We start from the raw sequence: 18,393 nt of genomic DNA, 5'->3' as shown, positions 1-18,393 counted from the left end.
CAGCTTAATTTCCACAACAACCACATAAACTCTGGATTAAGGTATTAAAAATGTGAGTATTTTGATCTCCAGATACGAGATTCTGACTTTTTAAAGGAAGAAATTAGCATTTAGAGGAATTGGTGTTTAGTATATTTAAATACAGAATTTGAAAATGAAATTATGAGAGAGATTGGAACAATTGGGAAGCAACTTTTAATATACTGTGCCCAATAATAATGGTATTTCCCCCACCACTGCAAAGGTTAAAAGATATTGCTACTGACAACACACTGATTTTGAGTATTAGAATTCATTTGGAAAGCTTGTTTCTTATCAAATCACAGAGATTTGCTTGCAAAATGTAAATGAACACCAGCATTCAGATCACTCCAGGATACAAACTTAATTTACATAAGAGCAAACTTTTTCCAATAAATAGAGAAGCACAATCACTAGGATTTCATAACCTCCCTTTTAAAGTAGTAAATAATCTTACCTTAGCATTACAGTAACAAGAAATTATAAGCGTCTTTTCTGAGAAAATTTTACTAAACTTTTAATTCATACAAAATAGAGCTTAGCACAGTGGTCACCCTTGTCCATGTCTTTGTTAGGTCAAATTAATGTTGTTAAAATGTTTATTCTTCCTAAATTTTTATACTTATTTCAATCTTTACCAATTTTTATTTCTAAAGCTTTTTTGATTCGTTAGATTCTATTATTTTGTCCTGTCTATGGAAGAGCAAATGTCCCAAACTAAATAAAGCTCACCTTCAAAAACCTAAAAGGGTAGGTGGTATGGCATTGCCCAATTTTCATTTATATTACTGGGCAGTCAACATATGTTCTCTTATCTTTTGGACTTACTTTTATAATCCGTCTGATTGCCCAATATGGGGGCAATGGAGTCGAACTCCAATAAGAATCTCTCCATCTCCGTGCTTCTTGGATCCACGCTTCCTTGCCAGTTGTTAATCCGGTTATCAGACACACTCTGAGAATATGGGCTCAGTTCAGAAACGGTTTCTCTCTCTCTAGTCCTATTCTACATAATCATCTCTTTCAGCCTTCTATGCAGGATTTAACATTTCTAGACTGGCACAGGAAGGGCCTTGAAGATCTTTTCATAGATAAGCACTTTGCAACTTTTGAACAGCTGTCTGTAAAGTTTGGCTTATCTAACACTCATTTCTTTAGATATCTCCAAATTAGACATTTTATCAACCCTTTAATACCAAACTTTCCTGAGGTGCCCGATAAAAATTTTGTGGATTTGTTTCTTCGTATGAATCCACTGGGTAAAAGGTTTAATTTCTACTATTCCAGATACGTTAACAATGTTGAAGCGAGCCCCACTTCAACAAAATTAAAAGTGCCTGGGAGCATGATTTAAATTTTCCTTTGTCTGACGAGGTTTGGGATTCAATTCTCAAGTCTATTAACTCAACTTCTCTATGTGCTCGCCAGTGCCTTTTACAGTTCAAGGTAGTAAACAGGGCTCATAAGTCTAAAACTAAACTGTTGCGGTTCTACCCTGATATTAGTCCCTGTTGTGATAAGTGTAAAGGGGGTGAGGCCCCTCTTATTCCTTATGTATTGGGCTTGTCCTAGCCTGGAGAAATTCTGGAGAGATGTTTTTTTAAAAACTCTCACATACTTAATCTCTATTTGGAACCTAATCCTCTGATTGCTCTTTTCGGTACTTCAGAAGAAGATGACATTCATCTGACTCTGACTAAGCGTCGTACATTGTCTTTCGCCTCTCTTTTGGCCAGACTTGCAGTCCTCCTTAGGTGGAGAGATGCTGCCCCACCCACTCATGCTCAATGGCTCAGAGACATTATGTCCTGCTTAGACCTTGAAAAGATCCATCATTCACTTCTTAATTTGGACATAAAGTTCCAAAAGGTGTGGGGACTTTTCCTTGAATATTTTCATAATTCCCATTTATATTAAGGGTGCATCCCTCCCTTTTTTTCTTTCGCATTTAAATCCCTTACTTCCAGCTTCTTACAGTTAAGATTTATGGGTTATTTTTATGTGTAAACATATTATAGTTTAGGTAGGAGGCAATATACCTTCTTTTTATAAATTCAGCACTGTGGTGATATAATTCTGATTAACCTTTTTATATATCATAAGGTTGGCTTGGAGTTGGGTAGTGGGAGGGTGAGGTAGTAACTATCTACCATTCTACTATGGGTGCTTTGCTTAATTGTTATGAATTGTACTTTAATATGTTTGTTTTGCACTGTATAAACCTTTTTTTAATTGTTTTTTTTGTTTTGTTGCATTGTAAAAACCTCAAAAAATAATTTTTAAAAAATTCTAGTTTCCTAGAATGTAAATGAGGCTTCAGTTTGGATCATGGACTGGGACAAACAGCAACAATCTACTGCTGTCCACAGAGAACCACAGAGAGAGGGCAACAAGGGGACACACTAACAATGTTGTTACAGGTAACTTAAATAATAAACACCCACTTTTTACTTCTGCAGGAAATAGGGCAATAGATACAAGGGAATACAAACATTGAGTAGATAGAAAACATGAAAGCACTAAAACATATTTTAACCCTATTTTGTAATGAGGCTGGTTCTGCCTATTAGATATCCAGTGGGATAGATCAGTATGGAAAAATTTCTCCTTCCAACTTATCTTAATGATAGTGCACTTCTCAAAGACCTAGTGGATTTTAAATTGTATTAAACATACTTTTTTAATGCAAATTGTTGCTAAACCAGTTTGTTTAAAATATAGAACATTTCTAAACATACAAAATTTAGGAATGTCTTAAATTCCTAATATGGGTATTATTATTTATTAAAAATAAGAACATCTAATAATTTCTATATAGGGAATAGTAGTATGGCAATCAATAGGCCAGTATCCTATTGGGCTACATCAATATCTGGAGACCAGTTACAACCATACAAGGAAAATAAAAAGATCTATAAAATAATTAATATAGAAGACAACCAATTGATACATATTTGCACATCATACATGTTTGTAAAGTATATATAAAAGTGTGCAGTCAGCTTGACTCAAAAGAACAAAGTAAATAGATAAATAAAAAGTTCTGTGCATTTGCAATGGTGAAGTTTTCAACTGAAAAAGATCACAGGAGCACGGACTGGCTTATTCAGTTGGTCTACAATTCAATTATTTAGTGGCTGGTAGTGCAGCCTAGTCTGCCTGTTGTATGCTCTAATTACTCTAATAACTAAGATTACCAATGTCTCAGATAATGCATCAACTTTGTTCTGAACCAATAAAATATAGTTTCACAATGCCTATCACACCATCTGTCTTGATAATTATTTTATATTTTTCCAGTTTTGGCGTCTCTATTCAAATACTATAGAATTTCAATCCTACTTTCCTAATTTTGTTTCTGAAGAGCTGGAATTTGATTTCAGGATCTGGGGTGCCTTTCACATCTCACCCAAATACTCCTTTTTGCACCAGGAAGCTCCTTCTGCCATTGGGCCATCCTTCCACTTGTCACATCTGTTATATCTATTGCAATACATAATAATAAAAACTATAAAGTATAGGTGTATATAAAAGAAAGTTAATTAAGTAGTGCAAAAAGAGGAATAAAAAAGTGAGGTAGTGTTCATGGATTCATTGTCCATTCAAATATGATAGCAATGGGGAAGAAGCTGTTCCTGAAACGTTGAGTGTGTGTCTTCAAGCTGCTGTACCTCCTCCTACAGTAGATGGTGGCTATGAGAAGAGGGTGTGTCCAGGTTGATGGGGTCCTCAATGATGGATGCTGCCTTTTTGAGACATTACCTTTTGAAGGTGTTTTGTATGCTGGGGATGCCATGATGGAGCTGGCTAAGATAACTTCCTGCAGCTTTTCCTGATCCTGTGCAGTGGCCCCTCCATACCAGATGGTGAAGCAACCAGTTAGGATGCTCCCCACAGTACATTACAGAATACAGAATACACAATACAGAAATTTGTGAGGGTCTTAGGTGACAAACCAATTTGCCTAAAACTCTGAATGAAATATAGCCACTGCCATGCCTTCAATGTAATTGCATCAATATATTGGATTTGAGATAGATCCACAGAGATGCTGACACACAGGAACTTGAAACCGCTCACACCCTTCACTTCTGATCCCTTGTTGAGGACTTGACTTCCCCTTCTTGAAGCCCACAACCAATTCCTTGGTCTTACTGAAGTCAAGTGCAAGGTTGTTGCTGCAACACCACTCAACCAGCTGATCGTCTTGTTCCTGTTGGCCTCCCCATCACCATCTGAGATTATAGCAACAGTAGTTGTGTCATCAGCAAATTTATAATTGGCACTTGAGCTAACCACCCAATCGTGGGCGTAGAGAGAGTAGGGCAGTGGGCTAAGCACGCATCCCTGAGGTGCTCCAGTGTTTACTGCCAACAAGGAGGAGATGTTATTTCCAATTCGCACAGATTGTGGTCTTCTGATGAAGAAATCAAGTCTCCAGTTGCTGAGGGAAGTACAGAGACTCAGGATTTGGAGCTTGTTGATTAGAACTGAGGGTATGGTTGTGTTGAACACGGAGCTGTAGATATTGCTATAATTATTACCTAGGTATTGAGGGTTAAGACAAAGTGAATGCAAGCAGGCTTTTTCCACGGAGGTTGGGCAAGACTAGAACTGAAGTTGTTAAGGGTGGAAAGTGAAATATACAAGATGATCCTGAGGTGGAACTTCTTTCTTCAGAGGATGGTGAAAGTATGGAACAAGCTGCCAGCCGAAGTGCTGAATGCAGGTTCCATTTCAACATTCAAGAGAAATTTGGATAAGATAGGAGGGGGATGGAAGGCTATGGTTCATGTATGGGCCAATGGGACTAGGAAGACTAATAGTTAGCATGGACGAGGATGACTGAAGGGCTAGTTTCTGTGCTGTAGTGGTCAATATCTCTCTATCCAAATTGAAGTGAATGTCAAGCTCTTGCTAATAAACATCCTTTATTTAGAAGGAAGGTCAAGCAGCACAAAATAATTGAGCATACACAATGCATTAAGGGATTCTTATGGTGATAGCCTGTTGCTGGGATAACTGACCTTCAATAGCCATAATAATTTTCCTTTGTTCTAGTTAAGACTCTTAATTGCTTCCTTAATTCTCCCCAACTTCTATTTTACTAAGGCTCCTTGATAACATTTATTCAAGAGAAGATTCTAGATACTTCATTCTTTTTGTACTCAGTAGCCAGACTCTATTGAGAATGGGGGTGTTAATGGAACCTTCTTTGTACTTGTTTAATAGTCCATGAACACTCATGAATGGACATAACAAGACCTTAGAGCAGGGGTTCCCAACCTGGGGTCCACGGGCCCTTAGCTTAATGGTATTGATCCATGGCAGAAAAAAGGTTGTGAATCCCTGCCTTACAGCTTTGATCTGATTAACAGCACAGCATTCACAAATCGCTACCCAAATACAGAATAGAATTAAGTCACAGAATTTATGCAAAAAAGGTAAATAAACTATTTCTTGAAGCATGAAGCTCCACTTCAGTGCCACCCCTCCCCAGCAATATTGGGTTTGCCTGTACGTGCCAAAGCTTATGTAATAACTTCATTCAGTTAGACCCCCATTGCTTATATCCCGTGTTATGTGGCAATGTAATAATGGGATTACAGCTCAACAATGACCAGAGATGATTATTTCAAACAATACTGAGAATGTCCAATGTGTCTCTGGCCAGGGTAAAGTAGGACTATTTCTCATGCTGGTTCTCTGGCTCTGATCCTATCTAGGAGTGGTGTCCAGCTGATTCAATTAGCTCATTTAACAGTACTGCTTCTAAGCCATTAACCATGTCACACATTGAAGTCTGCCACTGCAGTACTCCTGAGTATTTGTTGTTTTTCCACATTGAGGACCACTGATTCTTCATCTGAACAAACTAATGGATTATAATTGAAGGATATTCCATTTGCCTACAATTTTCTTCAGTCAATTTTGACTATGCCTAAAACTATGCTTCTTTATTTTAGTAATTTACATCATAGTGCCACCAGGTTTGATAGGTCGGTTTGCCAGTGGAACAAGAGTATCCAGGAACCATGATGGAGGAAACTGGAATGCTGCTCGAAAGAAAATGTACGACTCTGCAGGGTGTTGTCTGCTTAATTATAGAATTTCCCCAATGATCATGAAGACAACTGTGCAAGGCTGAATGTGTAGTATTGTTTGTCAGTTCCAGGTCTATGTTTATCCTGCATGGTCCATCCAACTTTATTCTCATTACATTTTTATGCAGCAATTTGATACATCTGAATGCTTGCTAGTTAATTTACGACAGCACTTAAGAATCAACTGCAGTGTTTTGTGCCTGGGTTCTCAAATTAGCTTACCTACTGGCTAGGGAAAGACTATGTGTGCTTTATGAAATGAAATATATTAACCTTTTAAAGCAAGAGTCCCCAACCTTTTTTTATGCAATGGACCTTTATCATTAACCAAGAAGTATGTGAACCCCAGGTTGGGAACCACTGTGTTAAAAGTTAGGCAATTCTTGAACAGCAAAGAAATAGGGACTCAGCCTCTCAGATCAATACAACTTAAAGTATCTAGTCTAATCCTACTTCCAATGACCCCTCAGTCGCTACTTTTTTCTATGTCACTAGCTTTTCAAACCAAACTCCAAATATTGTTTCTTTTCAAAAAATAAAAGGCCCACTCTAAAAACTAAGTCAGATCAAATAGAAAAATATAAATATTTTCAAGATTGTTACTCTCCACCATCTACCTGAAACCTTAATTCTCTCCCTCTCTAGGGGTACTGTTTGACCTGCTGAGTGTTTCAAGCATTAGTTTGGCCATCTGAAGTAAAACAAAACAGATCTTTTTGCTTAAGTTCTATCTTGATGTTAAATGAGAGTTCTCTTAACTTCAAGTATTGAATTCTAGTTCTAATTTCTCAAACAAGGCGAGACACTTCAAACATCCATCCTGTCAAGTCTTATCAAAAATCCAAAAGTTAATGATATCCTCTCTTCCAAAATCTGTTAGAAACAAGCCCAACTTGTACACCCTTTCTTTGTAAGTCAATGTACGCAATCCAGAAATTAATCTAGTACACTTCCTCGGATAATGATCTAAGGATCATTATTGGATCTCTGTATTCATAATATGTGAGATCTGGATGAAAATACAGTTGGTCTGATTAGCAAGTTTACAGATGACACAAAAAGATGCAGAAAATGCAAATAATATGGAAGGTTGTCAAAGGATACAGGAGGATATAAATCAATTAGAAATTTGGGCTGAGAAATGGCAAATATAACCCAGACAGGAGCAAGGTTGATGCATTTTGAGAGATAGGTGCAAGGGATAAGTGTACAGAAAAATGGCAGGGTCCTTAAGAGGAATGAGGTAGAGGGGGATCTTGGGGTGATCATCCATAAAGCCCTGGAAGTGTTAACCTAAGGGATAGATGGTGTATATTTAATACTTCAATAATATTTGTATATTATATTATTTGATCAAGCATTCTTGTTTGAATAATTCATTATGGGTTATATGTATAAATATGTGAATTGCATACGTCATCTTGCGATATGCATGTGACTCAGTTAAAGTAAACTCGAAGTTAGACTCACATTTCAGAGTCCCCTGTCATCCTTTGAATCTGTTGAATGTTTTAAAGTTATAAAACACAACACTAAGAATGAGGTACATTTTAAAACAAACCCAAAGCAGCTACAAACCTGTTGAAGTGTAAAGAGACAGTCGAGGCAAAAAAAAACACAGCAAGGAATGCTGAGTAAAAAGAAATACAGTCCAGCATATACAGAGACCGCCGAGTTAAAAAAAGGCAGAAAATGGAAGAAATCGCAGGTTCATAAAGGGTGATTACTGGGTGATAATAAAAAAAAACAGGAATGGCTGGCTACATCAGAAAAGTAGATGTATGTGATAACTGGAATATGTATACTGAGCTTTCTCAACATTATTTTGAAGCAAATGAAATAGCCAATGAGAAACAAGTACCAATTTTGCTAAGTGCAGGGGTTAAAGGCATGCAATGTGCTTTGAAGTTTCTGACTGCTCTAACCAAACCAGAGAAGCATTCAGAACCATAGACATTATTGTGTGCAGAATGCTCTAAGTTTCATAGGCAGAATCATAAAGAAGGGGAGTCTATTTGTGGCTGAATTGAAGCAATTATTTGAGCATTGTCAGTTCTGTAATGGGTGTAATGATGCATAAAGAGATCAGTTAGTTAGTGGAATCTTACAAGAAAGCATTTTTTTTAAAAAAAAAGCTTCTAACTGAAGTACAACTTACATTTAAAAGAGCAGTTCAAGTTGCTGTATCAATGGAAACAGGAGGAAGAGACACAACTGAGTTGTAGTCTGGGATGAAAGTGAGCATGATCAAAATTGCAATGTCCAAAAAGAAATCAGCGTGGCTGAATAAATTGTGTCAGCATTGTGGCAGAGGCTCACATACACCAAACAAATGCTGGTTTAAAGATAAATTTTGCAGAAAATGCAACGAAGTAGGACACATACAAAGAAGGTGTTTGGCATACAAAGAGGGTGTTTGGCAGATAAAAATAGATTGCACAGGGAAGAGGAAAAAGCTAAAAAGTCAAGTTGTAGTTTCAAAAAGAGCACTAATCTGCATGTTGTTGATGAAAATTATGATAATGATGAAAGTGACAGAGGAACCTTGAGATCTACAATGTGAAAGTTAACAATACATAAGCAATGTGGCTTGCACCAGAAGTGAACAGCAAGTTAATTAAAATGGAATTAGACACTGGCTCGGCTGTTTAAGTTGGTCCACAAAATTAGTTTAAACAGCATTTCAAAGTAACTACACTGAAGTCCGCAGGTATCTAACTAAGAATTTACACTGGAGAAAAGATAACTCCTGTGAGAATGACATTCACAACAGTGAAATACAACAACCAAAAAGACACATTGAGCTCCTATGTTGAAAAAAAACTTGAGGACCAGCATTACTGGGGCATGAGTCACTAAGACAACTACAACTTGACTGGAGATCTATCCACAACTTGCACACCACATCCCCTGCAATGAAGCCATCTGAAAGCAAATTCAGAAAGGTACTAGGTGATGCCTCAAACATTTCCAAGCTGTATACCATGAATGGACAAACAGGTGTTGGTGCCTCTGTTTAGAAAGCGCACATCGGACCAAGGAAGGACCATACTGCTTAGAGGAATCGTGAAAGTGTCCGACTACCACAGTTTTTGTAAAGCAGCATATCGGAGAAAGCTTCTGATATGTTGATCAGGCAGCTACCTGCAAAATGTGTCTTAGTTTAAGGAGATTCAGAAAAGCTGCAAGAAACAGAATGAAATCTGCATGCATTACGGCTATTGCAAGAATTTCAAGTGAGAGACATTAAGCTGCTTGTAAAAGTAGATGTCAAGACCAGTGTCCAGCTGGAGGAATGGAAGGCCAAAAAGAAAGGAGTCAATTGAGATATGAAAATAGATGATGTTGTGGATGAGGACACCAAGAAGAGAGCAACAGATGTATTAATAAGGGAATGCTCCAGTGAGATAAATGCACTTTCCCAAGATCAAAATACACAAACTAGATGAAAAAGGAAAAAGAAAGCTGTCAGAACCATTTTCCTGCAGTCTCAGAGTCAACACCACCACAGAGGAGGCTCCAGAATCTGAGATTTTTTTCCCCCACAGGCACAAGTCTCACCTGCCAAGCAGAGTGATCCCCCGGTCAGGAAAGACATTATTCAACAAGAGTAAGAAACCTGCTATCACGATTAAATCTTTAGGCTTGAATGGGACAATTTAAAACTTACTATGCTGGGGATGTTTGTATATGTTAGTTATATAATATACTGTGCATATAGTTGAGATGCATTCTCTATTGAGTTGGGAGTTTTTAGCTAAGCAGGGAAGAGCGTTGTGCATTTAATATTTCACTAATACTTGAGTTATCTTTTACATGTGCGTACACACATGTTTGATTGAATATTATTATTGTAGTCCATTATGGATTATATGTATAAATATGTAAATTGCATTGTCATTACGCTACCATGTGATAAAACCTTGTTCAAGCCAAATTTGGAGTACTATGCAGTTATGGCCATCACACTACAGGAAAGGTGTCAAGGCTTTTAGGAAAGAGTACAGAAGCAGTTTACCTGGATATTGTCTGGATGGTGAGTAAAAATTAAAATACAAAATAATGGGGCTGAAAAAATACTCATCCCCTTTTTAATTTCTACAGTATCTTTCTTCAGGTACAATATATCACCATACCAAATCACCCAAATTAATGATGTAGAAAATTGGATGATCATCCGTTTTCAATTAATTCATAAGAGTAAACACCTCCTCTATCTGTAAGGTCCAACGTTATGGAAGATTTTCAACAGGCCAAACCAAAATGAAGACGAAAGAGCATTCATTGCAAGTCAGGGAAATGACAATAGAGAAGCACGAATCTGGGGAAAGGTACAAGACCATCTCAAAGGCACTGAACATACCTTGGAGCTCAGTATAGTCCATAGTGAAGAAGTGGAAATAATATGGGACCATTGCCTAGGTCAGGCCACCCCTCTAAACTACATCATCAGAGAAGAATGGCACTTGTATGATAGGCTACTGTGATGCCAACAGTCACTCTGAGCTGCAGAAGCCAGTGGCTGCAACTGGAGATGAAGTTCATGGCTCCACAATCTCTAAGGCCTTGCACAAACAGGGCATTTACAGAAGAGTGGCAAGGAAGAAGCCCTCGCTAAAATAAAGTTTAATAACCTTGCCCGTAAATACTTTGCAAAGCACCACTTTGAAGATACCAAAGATGTGGAAGGAGGTCTTGTGGTTGGATGAGACTAGAGTGGAACTTTTTGGCCTCAACACTAAGCGGTATGTGTGGCATAAATCTTACACTGCGAATCCATCAGGTAACACCATTGCTACTGCATAAAATATGGTGGAGGTAGCATCATGCTACACTGATGCTTTTCAGTAGCAGGGACTGGAAATCTAGACAAGATTGATGGGAAGATGAATGATACTAAATGCAGAGAGATCCTGGATAAGCACCTGTCATAAAGCTTAAGCTGGGGAGGAATTTTCTCTTTCAGCAGGACAACCCAAAGCACACTGCCAGAGCAACCATCAAGTAGATTCAAATAAAGAAAATGGATATTCTAGAGTGGCCCAGTCAGAGTCCTGAACTTAACCCAATCAAGCACCTCTGTCAAGATCTTAAGACTGCTGTCTACCACCACTCCCCAACTAGAGCAATTACACAAGGAGGAATGGGCAAATCTTGCTCTATCACGTTGTGCAAAACTAATACTTCTTCAAAAAGACTACTGGATATAACTGCTGGGAGAGGTGGTTTAATTAAGTATGAAGCAAAGGGGGATGAATACTTCAGAAGTGCTGACATTATAGTTTTTGAATTTTTACCTTTTCATGCTTTACGATTTCCTTTCTTTTGGGGGAGGTTACTGTGAAAAAGGAGCATGTGATTCACAAATAAAAATTCTCTAATTGATCAAAATCCGTGTTTATGATACTCATTTACATGAACAAAAAGATTGGGGGCCAAATACTTTTACAAGACACTGTATCTGATATAATATGTCCTATACACAGTATTTTTCGCCAAGATTATGAGAATTTTCTACTCAATTCACACTAACATTATTGTGGTTCTTGGAAACTTCAAGACCAAAGGCAGTGGAACGATAAAACTTTCCTACTTGGGGGTATTTTTCGAAAAAGAAATAAATCAAACGTAACACTATTGTTAAACTGCATATAAAATATTGTTTTCATCTGCAGTTTAACAAGTGTCATGTTTTACTTTTTAAATACATAATCGCGAAGCACAGCAAATAACATAAATGAGCAAAAAAAACAATTTTCAAATGTTAGAATAATATCCCTTTAAAGCACCATCTTGTTAATAACGGAACCACTTTATTATGCGAATCACATCTCAACTGATCATTGGGGGTAAATGGGTCCGCACCGTGGGTGACAGCGATGTCGTAGCGCTCAGCATCTAAAGGTGCATGTCACATATATACTGTACCACAATTTAAAACTAGACTGACGGGGGAAAAAATGCTACTGCAAACTCAAACACTAATAACCGTCCTCAATGGAACGGCTGAAACCAATGATAAAATGTTGATCCACCGCACCATTGAAAACTGCAATGCGACGAATGTCTTTCTTTAACTGTCCAAATTAGTGGTGTGGGGGGGGGGGACACCGAATAACCCAGCAAGACCCCCCCCCCCCCCCAAGATTAATAACTAAACATTTTCCCTCCCATCCCCAGTACAGGAAGTGACACGTACCGGTTACTCGGATTGATTCCAACATGCCTGGCAACCGTAACTGGTGAGTGGAAGACGTTCTTGAAGCAGCAGACGAAACTGTTCGGATTCTTTGCTCACACTGGCGGAGAAAGATACATAAACAGAAATGAATAGTGCGCGCACAATAAAAATAGAGCAACAGCGTCCCCGACTCGATCAATCGTCGTCAAATGCATGGTGCGGGATTGCAAATTGCACGCAACTCTAGCACTTTAAGGTTTAAAACCTCCAAACCGTGTCCCGGTGGCCTGTGTTTCGCCCCACTTAGTTGCGCAGCATTGCCGCAGTCTCCAGCTGCCCCATAACGCGCGCCCCCGACTCTCAGTCCGTCATTCTCACGTTCCTCTCTCCGGCGTCCTGCCGTCGTTCCCAAGGTAACCTAATTATTGCGTCATATTTCGATGCTCTGTGACGTGGTAACTTGAAAGCGCGTTGTGTATTCCGCTTTGTGATGAGATCTAATATTTGCTCCGTGCATCCAAAGTTTTGATTCAAATACAAAATGTTTGGAAACACTTACTCTCCAGGGACTTGAAGGCAATTCACGCAAGGGGCAGGGTGCTCATTTTAGTTTAAAATCAAAATTTAGAGTTCATTCGGAAATTAATGCTTCAATGATAAATAATAATAAATAATCGTACCGAATCTATAAATCAATACATTATTTCAGCAGAATATAAACATTTGAGATCAGACTACATTGTTTAAGAGAGTCTAAAGGATGGTAAAAACACAATAATCTGCCAAGCAAGCTAATAGAGGTAAAAGCAACAGAGATGTTTAAAATGCAGTTGGGTGCCGAGTATGGGCAACTTACTGATTTGCAGGGAACTACTTAACATGAAATCAAGAATATCTTGGGAAACTATTTCCTTTAGTGACATATATGTAGTAAATGCACAGCTGGAGTACTAGTAAAAATGGCTATTTACATCCCTGACTTTCGCTGCGATATTTGCAGGATCTACTGGCATTTTAGAGTCCTCCATGATCACTGTATTTCCAAGCGGATCACAAGCTTGTCATAAGGTTTGGAGGCTTGCATGCCTCAATGACTCAGAGAGCTCTGTTGGCTGAAGTCAGGGCTTTCTGCTTCTGCTCTTGGTAAGGTCACCCATGACAAACAGGTCAAAAGGCCAGAGTGGTCCACCGGTCCGTCAGCAATGAACAATTTCTGTCTCCACTGTTTTCTTCACAATGTGCTGGTCAAGATTTATCTCTCAATCAGCATTACCACGTTCATTCAACCAAACTAAACATTGTTTCTGGTTAATCATTGTAAAATAATATCAAATCATAATAAAAATATCGGAAATACGCAGCAGAGCAGGCAGCATCTAGAAGCAGAGATAATGTTTCAGGTGAGATACAAAACATTAAAATCTGAAATAAAAGGGAATTCTGGAAATACCAAACACTTTAAGCCTCATTCAGACAGAGAATCTTAATCAATGTTACAAGTTGATTTCTTTCATCAAAAATGTCACATTTTGGGAAAAATTAGGAAGGCTGATATAAACTAATTATTAAATTCAGTATTTGGCCCTGTTTATTTGGAAGATGAGGTGTTGTCCCTGGAGCTTACTTGAGGCTTCATTAGAGAAAGGTAAGAAGCTAAAATCAGAAAAGACAAGAACAGAAGAGGGATGGAATTATGTATCAGCATTTGTAGTGGTTATATTTTATAGATCCAGCAATGTGTAGTTTCTTCTTTCCTCTTTCTTAGTCATCTCCTTATATTCATATACCATCCACGCAGATCAACCCTCCTGGCCAGTATATTCTACCACTTCCATGATTCATTCTCCCTAAGCACCCTATCACAGGTGTTCCCTTAGTTCTCTTGGCCCTTCACTCTTCTCTGCAATTTAAAACTTATGACTTTTTAAAGGCATTGACCTGAAAGTATATTAATGCCCCTAAACTGAGGAATATCCCCAACATTATTTATGCTCTAATTGCAAATTTCCAGCATAACTCCAGTTTTTTTTTACTTTTAATTTTAGATCAAAGCCGGGCTGGTTCTGACCATTTCCTGAAATGTTGACTTTGTTTCTTTCTCCATATAGTATCTCCTATTATGTCATATTTTATATAATATTTATGAGTAGTTATTTAGCTTTACTTAATTTCATCTTCTCCAGTCTGATCTTAAAGTTAGTTCCTAAAGTTGGCATAGCCGGGGGTGGGGGGTAGTTGGGGGTATACCCCACTACCTATTAAATGCTCCCAATGGAATGTGTCTCAAATAGCTGCTGATAACCAAGTTCAGTTCCTGGCCTTCACATATGGCTTAGCTACGAAGCCCAGCGGTACAGTTTCTACTCACAGCAGAATGGGCAAAGGTGGGTTAAAACCAGTTGCTCAAAGCAGATGGGGCTCATCAGCTGTGGTTGGCTTTCATCTAGAAGAAAAACTCTGATCTCAAATCTCAGCTGCCTTACAGCTATACCCACTCAAAGAGAAGGCTTCAGGAGTAAACCCTGAGGAAAAATCTGGGTTTAAACCCCTAAGGTAGACCTACATTGAATTCAATGTTGACCGGCAATTCATGCATTACTGCTGGTCCTAAACTGTATCGATCTCTGCCATTCCATTGGATTCATCTGCTGTGTGTAGAGGGGTGTTTGCTGCATGGGCAGCAGCTTGCTCTCCATGTTGTACTACCCTGCCTGCATACTGGCTTGCATGTAGATGGCTAGGGTTCAACATTCATGGTTAACCCTGACCAATGGAGATCTTTGGAATTCATTTTTTTTTCCTCGTCTCACCATAACACACATTCCATAAGACCATAAGATATAAGAGCAGATTTAGGCCATTTGGGCCATCAAGTCTGCTTTGCCATTTCATCATGGCTGGTCCCTTGCCATCTGAAAGATTCAAAGTACATTTATTATCAAAGTATGTATGCAGTATATAACCCCGAAATTATTCTTCTCCACAGACAGCCACAAAACAAACCATGGAACCCCAGTTTCCTACCTTCTCCCTTAAACCTTTCATGCCCTGACTAATCAAGAACCTGTTAAGCTCCCCCTTAAAGGCAGCCCATGACCTGGCCTCCACAACCAACTGTGGCAGGGAATTCCACAGATTAACCACACTCTGGCGAAACAAATTCCCCCTTGTCTTATTCTAAATGGATGCTGCTCTATTCTAAGGCTGTGCCTTCTAGTCCTAGACTCCCACACCATAGCAAACATCCTCTCTCCCCCACCTTTCAAAATTCAATAGGTTTAAATGAAATCCTTTCTCATTCTTCTAAATTCCAGTGAGTAAAGGCCCAGATAATAAGCTATTCATTCTCAGAATCATTCTCGAGAACCTCCTCTGCATTCCTTTCAATGTCAGCACATCCTTTCTTAAATAAAGGTCCTGAAACTGCTCACAACACTCCAAGTGAGGCCTCACCAGTGCCTTATAAAGTCTTAGCGTTACATTCTTGTGTTCATATTCTAGTCCTCTTGAAATTAATGCCAACATTGCATTTGCCTGTCTCACCACTGACTCGACCTGCAAGTTAACCTTTAGGGAATTCTGCCTGCGGTCTCCCAAGTCCCTTTGCACCTCATATTTTTGAACTTTCTCATGTCTAGAAAATAGTCTGTGCTTTTATTCCTTCTACCAAAGTACATGACCATGCACTTCCCAATACTATATTCTATTTGCCACTTTTTTGCCCATTCTCCTAATCTGTCCAAGTCCTTCTGCAGCCTCCCTGTTTCCTCAAAACTACCTGCCCCTCCACCTACCCTCATGTCATCTGCAAACTTGGCAACAAAGCCATCAATTCTGTCATCCAAATAATTGACAAACAATGTAAAAAGAAGTGATCTAAACACCGACCCCTGTGAAACACTACTAGTCACTGGCAGCCAATCAGAAAAGATCCCTTTATCCCTAATCTTTACCTCTTGCCAATCAACCAATGCTCTATCTATGCTAGCATCTTTCTTGTAATATCCTGGACTTGCAGCTTGTATAGGCAGCCTCATGAGCTGCACCTTAGCAAAGGGCTTCTGAAAATCTAAGAAAACAACACCAACTGAATCTCCTTTGTCTAACATCCATGTTACTTTCTCAAAGAATTCCAACAGATTTGTCAGGCAAGTTCTCTCGTGAGGGAACCATGCTGATTATGGCCTTTTTTATCATGTTCCTCCAAGTACTCTTCAACTACATCCTTAACAATCAAATCCAACATCTTCCCAACCACTGAGATCAGGATAACTGGCCTATAATTTCCTTTCTTCTGTCTCTCTCCCTTCTTCAAGAGTGGAGTGACATTTGCACTTTTCCTGTCCTCTGGAAGCATTCCAGAATCTAGTGATTCTTTAAAGATCATTATTAATGCCTCCATAATCTCTCCAGCTACCTCTTTCGAAACCCAGGAGTGTAGTCCAGCTGGTCCAGGTGGCCTTTCTACCTTCAGAACTTCCAGTTTCCCAAGTATATTCTCCCTAGTAATAGCAACTGCACTTGCTTCTGTCCCCGACACTCTCGAACTTCCAGCATAGTGTTATCCACAGTGAAGACTGTTTTAAAGTACTTATTCAGTTTGTCTGCCATTTCCTTGTCCCCCATTACTACCTCTCCAGCAAGGTTATCCAGTGATCCAATATCTACTCTCACCTCTCTTTTACTGCATATATATGAACATTTTTTGTCATGCTTTATGATCATGTTGCATATTACATCTTTCCCCCCATGGCTTTTTATTTGCCTTCTGATAGTTTTTAAAAGAAATTCAATCCTCTAACTTCCCACTAATTTGTGCTCTTATTATATGCCTTCTCTTGCTTTTATATTGGCTTTGACTTCTCTTGTCAGCTCCGTCACACTGCCTTTACCTCTTCTTCTATGGAATGTACCTATCCCAAATCTTCAGAATTGCTCCCAGACACTCCAGTGAGTGCTGCTCTGCCATCCTCGCTGCAATTCACTTTGTACATTCTTTCTTTAGTGTTGTAGTAAATGTAATATTGACAGTGAACAATAATTGTTGCTTTATGATTTTTTAAGGATTGTGTCATATGACATTTCCCTCTGTTGTGACAACTTGTGAAGGAAGGCAATCTGTGAACAGCCCATGAATAAATTAAACATACTCTCTTTGAGATTTTCGTGTCTTCTGTCTAAATCAGCATATTGTGCAACAGAATTTGTTAAAAATTAAAGCCCACAGGGCAACTAAATCATTTAGTCTCATCTGCCTTCCACATTTCATAGATCCTCCCTTCCATTTTTCAGTTCTACTCAGTCCCCTGCTTCTTTCTCCAAAATATTAATGACTGCATTTCCCAGATCCACACAGAAGCTTTGCCAGCAATTTTTCAACCACTTTCACAAAGTCCATCTCTGACTCATCCCCTCCTTAATTTCTCTTTCTCATCTTGGGGAAGCTTAGTGAGCGGAAATAAGATTGTCCTCAATCTCACTTTCCACACCACCAGTCATCACATTGAACACATCATCTCCATAATTTCTGCTACCTTGAATAAAATTAACCCCCCCCCCCACAGTCTCTGTTTAGAGCCTGTAACATTTTATAACCTTTTACATTTCTGCTGGAAGATTATCAACCTGAAACATTGCTTTTTCCTTGTTTCCATGGTTATTGCTTGACTTATTGAATACACACAGCACTTTTTTATGTTTAGTTCAGAATTAGCTATCTGATTACGTGTTTCAAGACTATCTCTGGAATCTTGCTGTGTGCGTTTTGGTACATTATGAAACTGCATAAATGTCAACAGTACTTGATTGTTTCAAAACACTGTAGAACAATGTAAGGGCTGTAATAACAATATAAATGTTTTGTTTTCCTGCTTCGATCCACATAGTTTCTTAGGCCACACAAGTTCCACATAGAATTTTCTGATATTAACAGAGAAAGCAGAAGTATTTTATGAATTTTAGTATAAATGTTAAGGTACCATGAAGAAAGATAGATTTCTTACATATTATCCTTGCAGATTTAAAGTTAACTTTAGATTGCTTCAATTTTATTTTTATTGAAATTCTTCTGATAATACCGGAGTGGTT

General features: G+C 38.6%; 1 protein-coding gene across 4 annotated transcripts in view; it reads right to left on the bottom strand.

The window, feature by feature from the left end:
* Positions 1-12,712, bottom strand: part of matcap2 (microtubule associated tyrosine carboxypeptidase 2) — a 61,549-nt gene extending 48,837 nt beyond the window's left edge. For 2 of the 4 annotated variants that reach the window (XM_059945422.1, XM_059945425.1), the window contains exons 1-2: positions 12,572-12,712; positions 12,325-12,424 (exon numbers count right to left, since the gene is read on the bottom strand). In XM_059945422.1, the coding sequence (XP_059801405.1) occupies positions 12,325-12,349 (25 nt within the window). In that variant the 5' untranslated portion in view covers positions 12,350-12,424; positions 12,572-12,712. Of the gene's footprint in view, positions 1-12,324; positions 12,425-12,548 lie in introns of all 4 variants that reach the window. The other 2 variants (XM_059945423.1, XM_059945424.1) reach the window with 2 other exon arrangements.
* Positions 12,713-18,393: the final 5,681 nt, after the last annotated feature.

This window comes from Hypanus sabinus, chromosome 20 (genome assembly GCF_030144855.1).
Source record: "Hypanus sabinus isolate sHypSab1 chromosome 20, sHypSab1.hap1, whole genome shotgun sequence".
NCBI lineage: Eukaryota > Metazoa > Chordata > Chondrichthyes > Myliobatiformes > Dasyatidae > Hypanus > Hypanus sabinus.
Note: the sequence above shows the minus strand (reverse complement) of the source record. Positions and strands in the feature narration are given on the sequence as shown.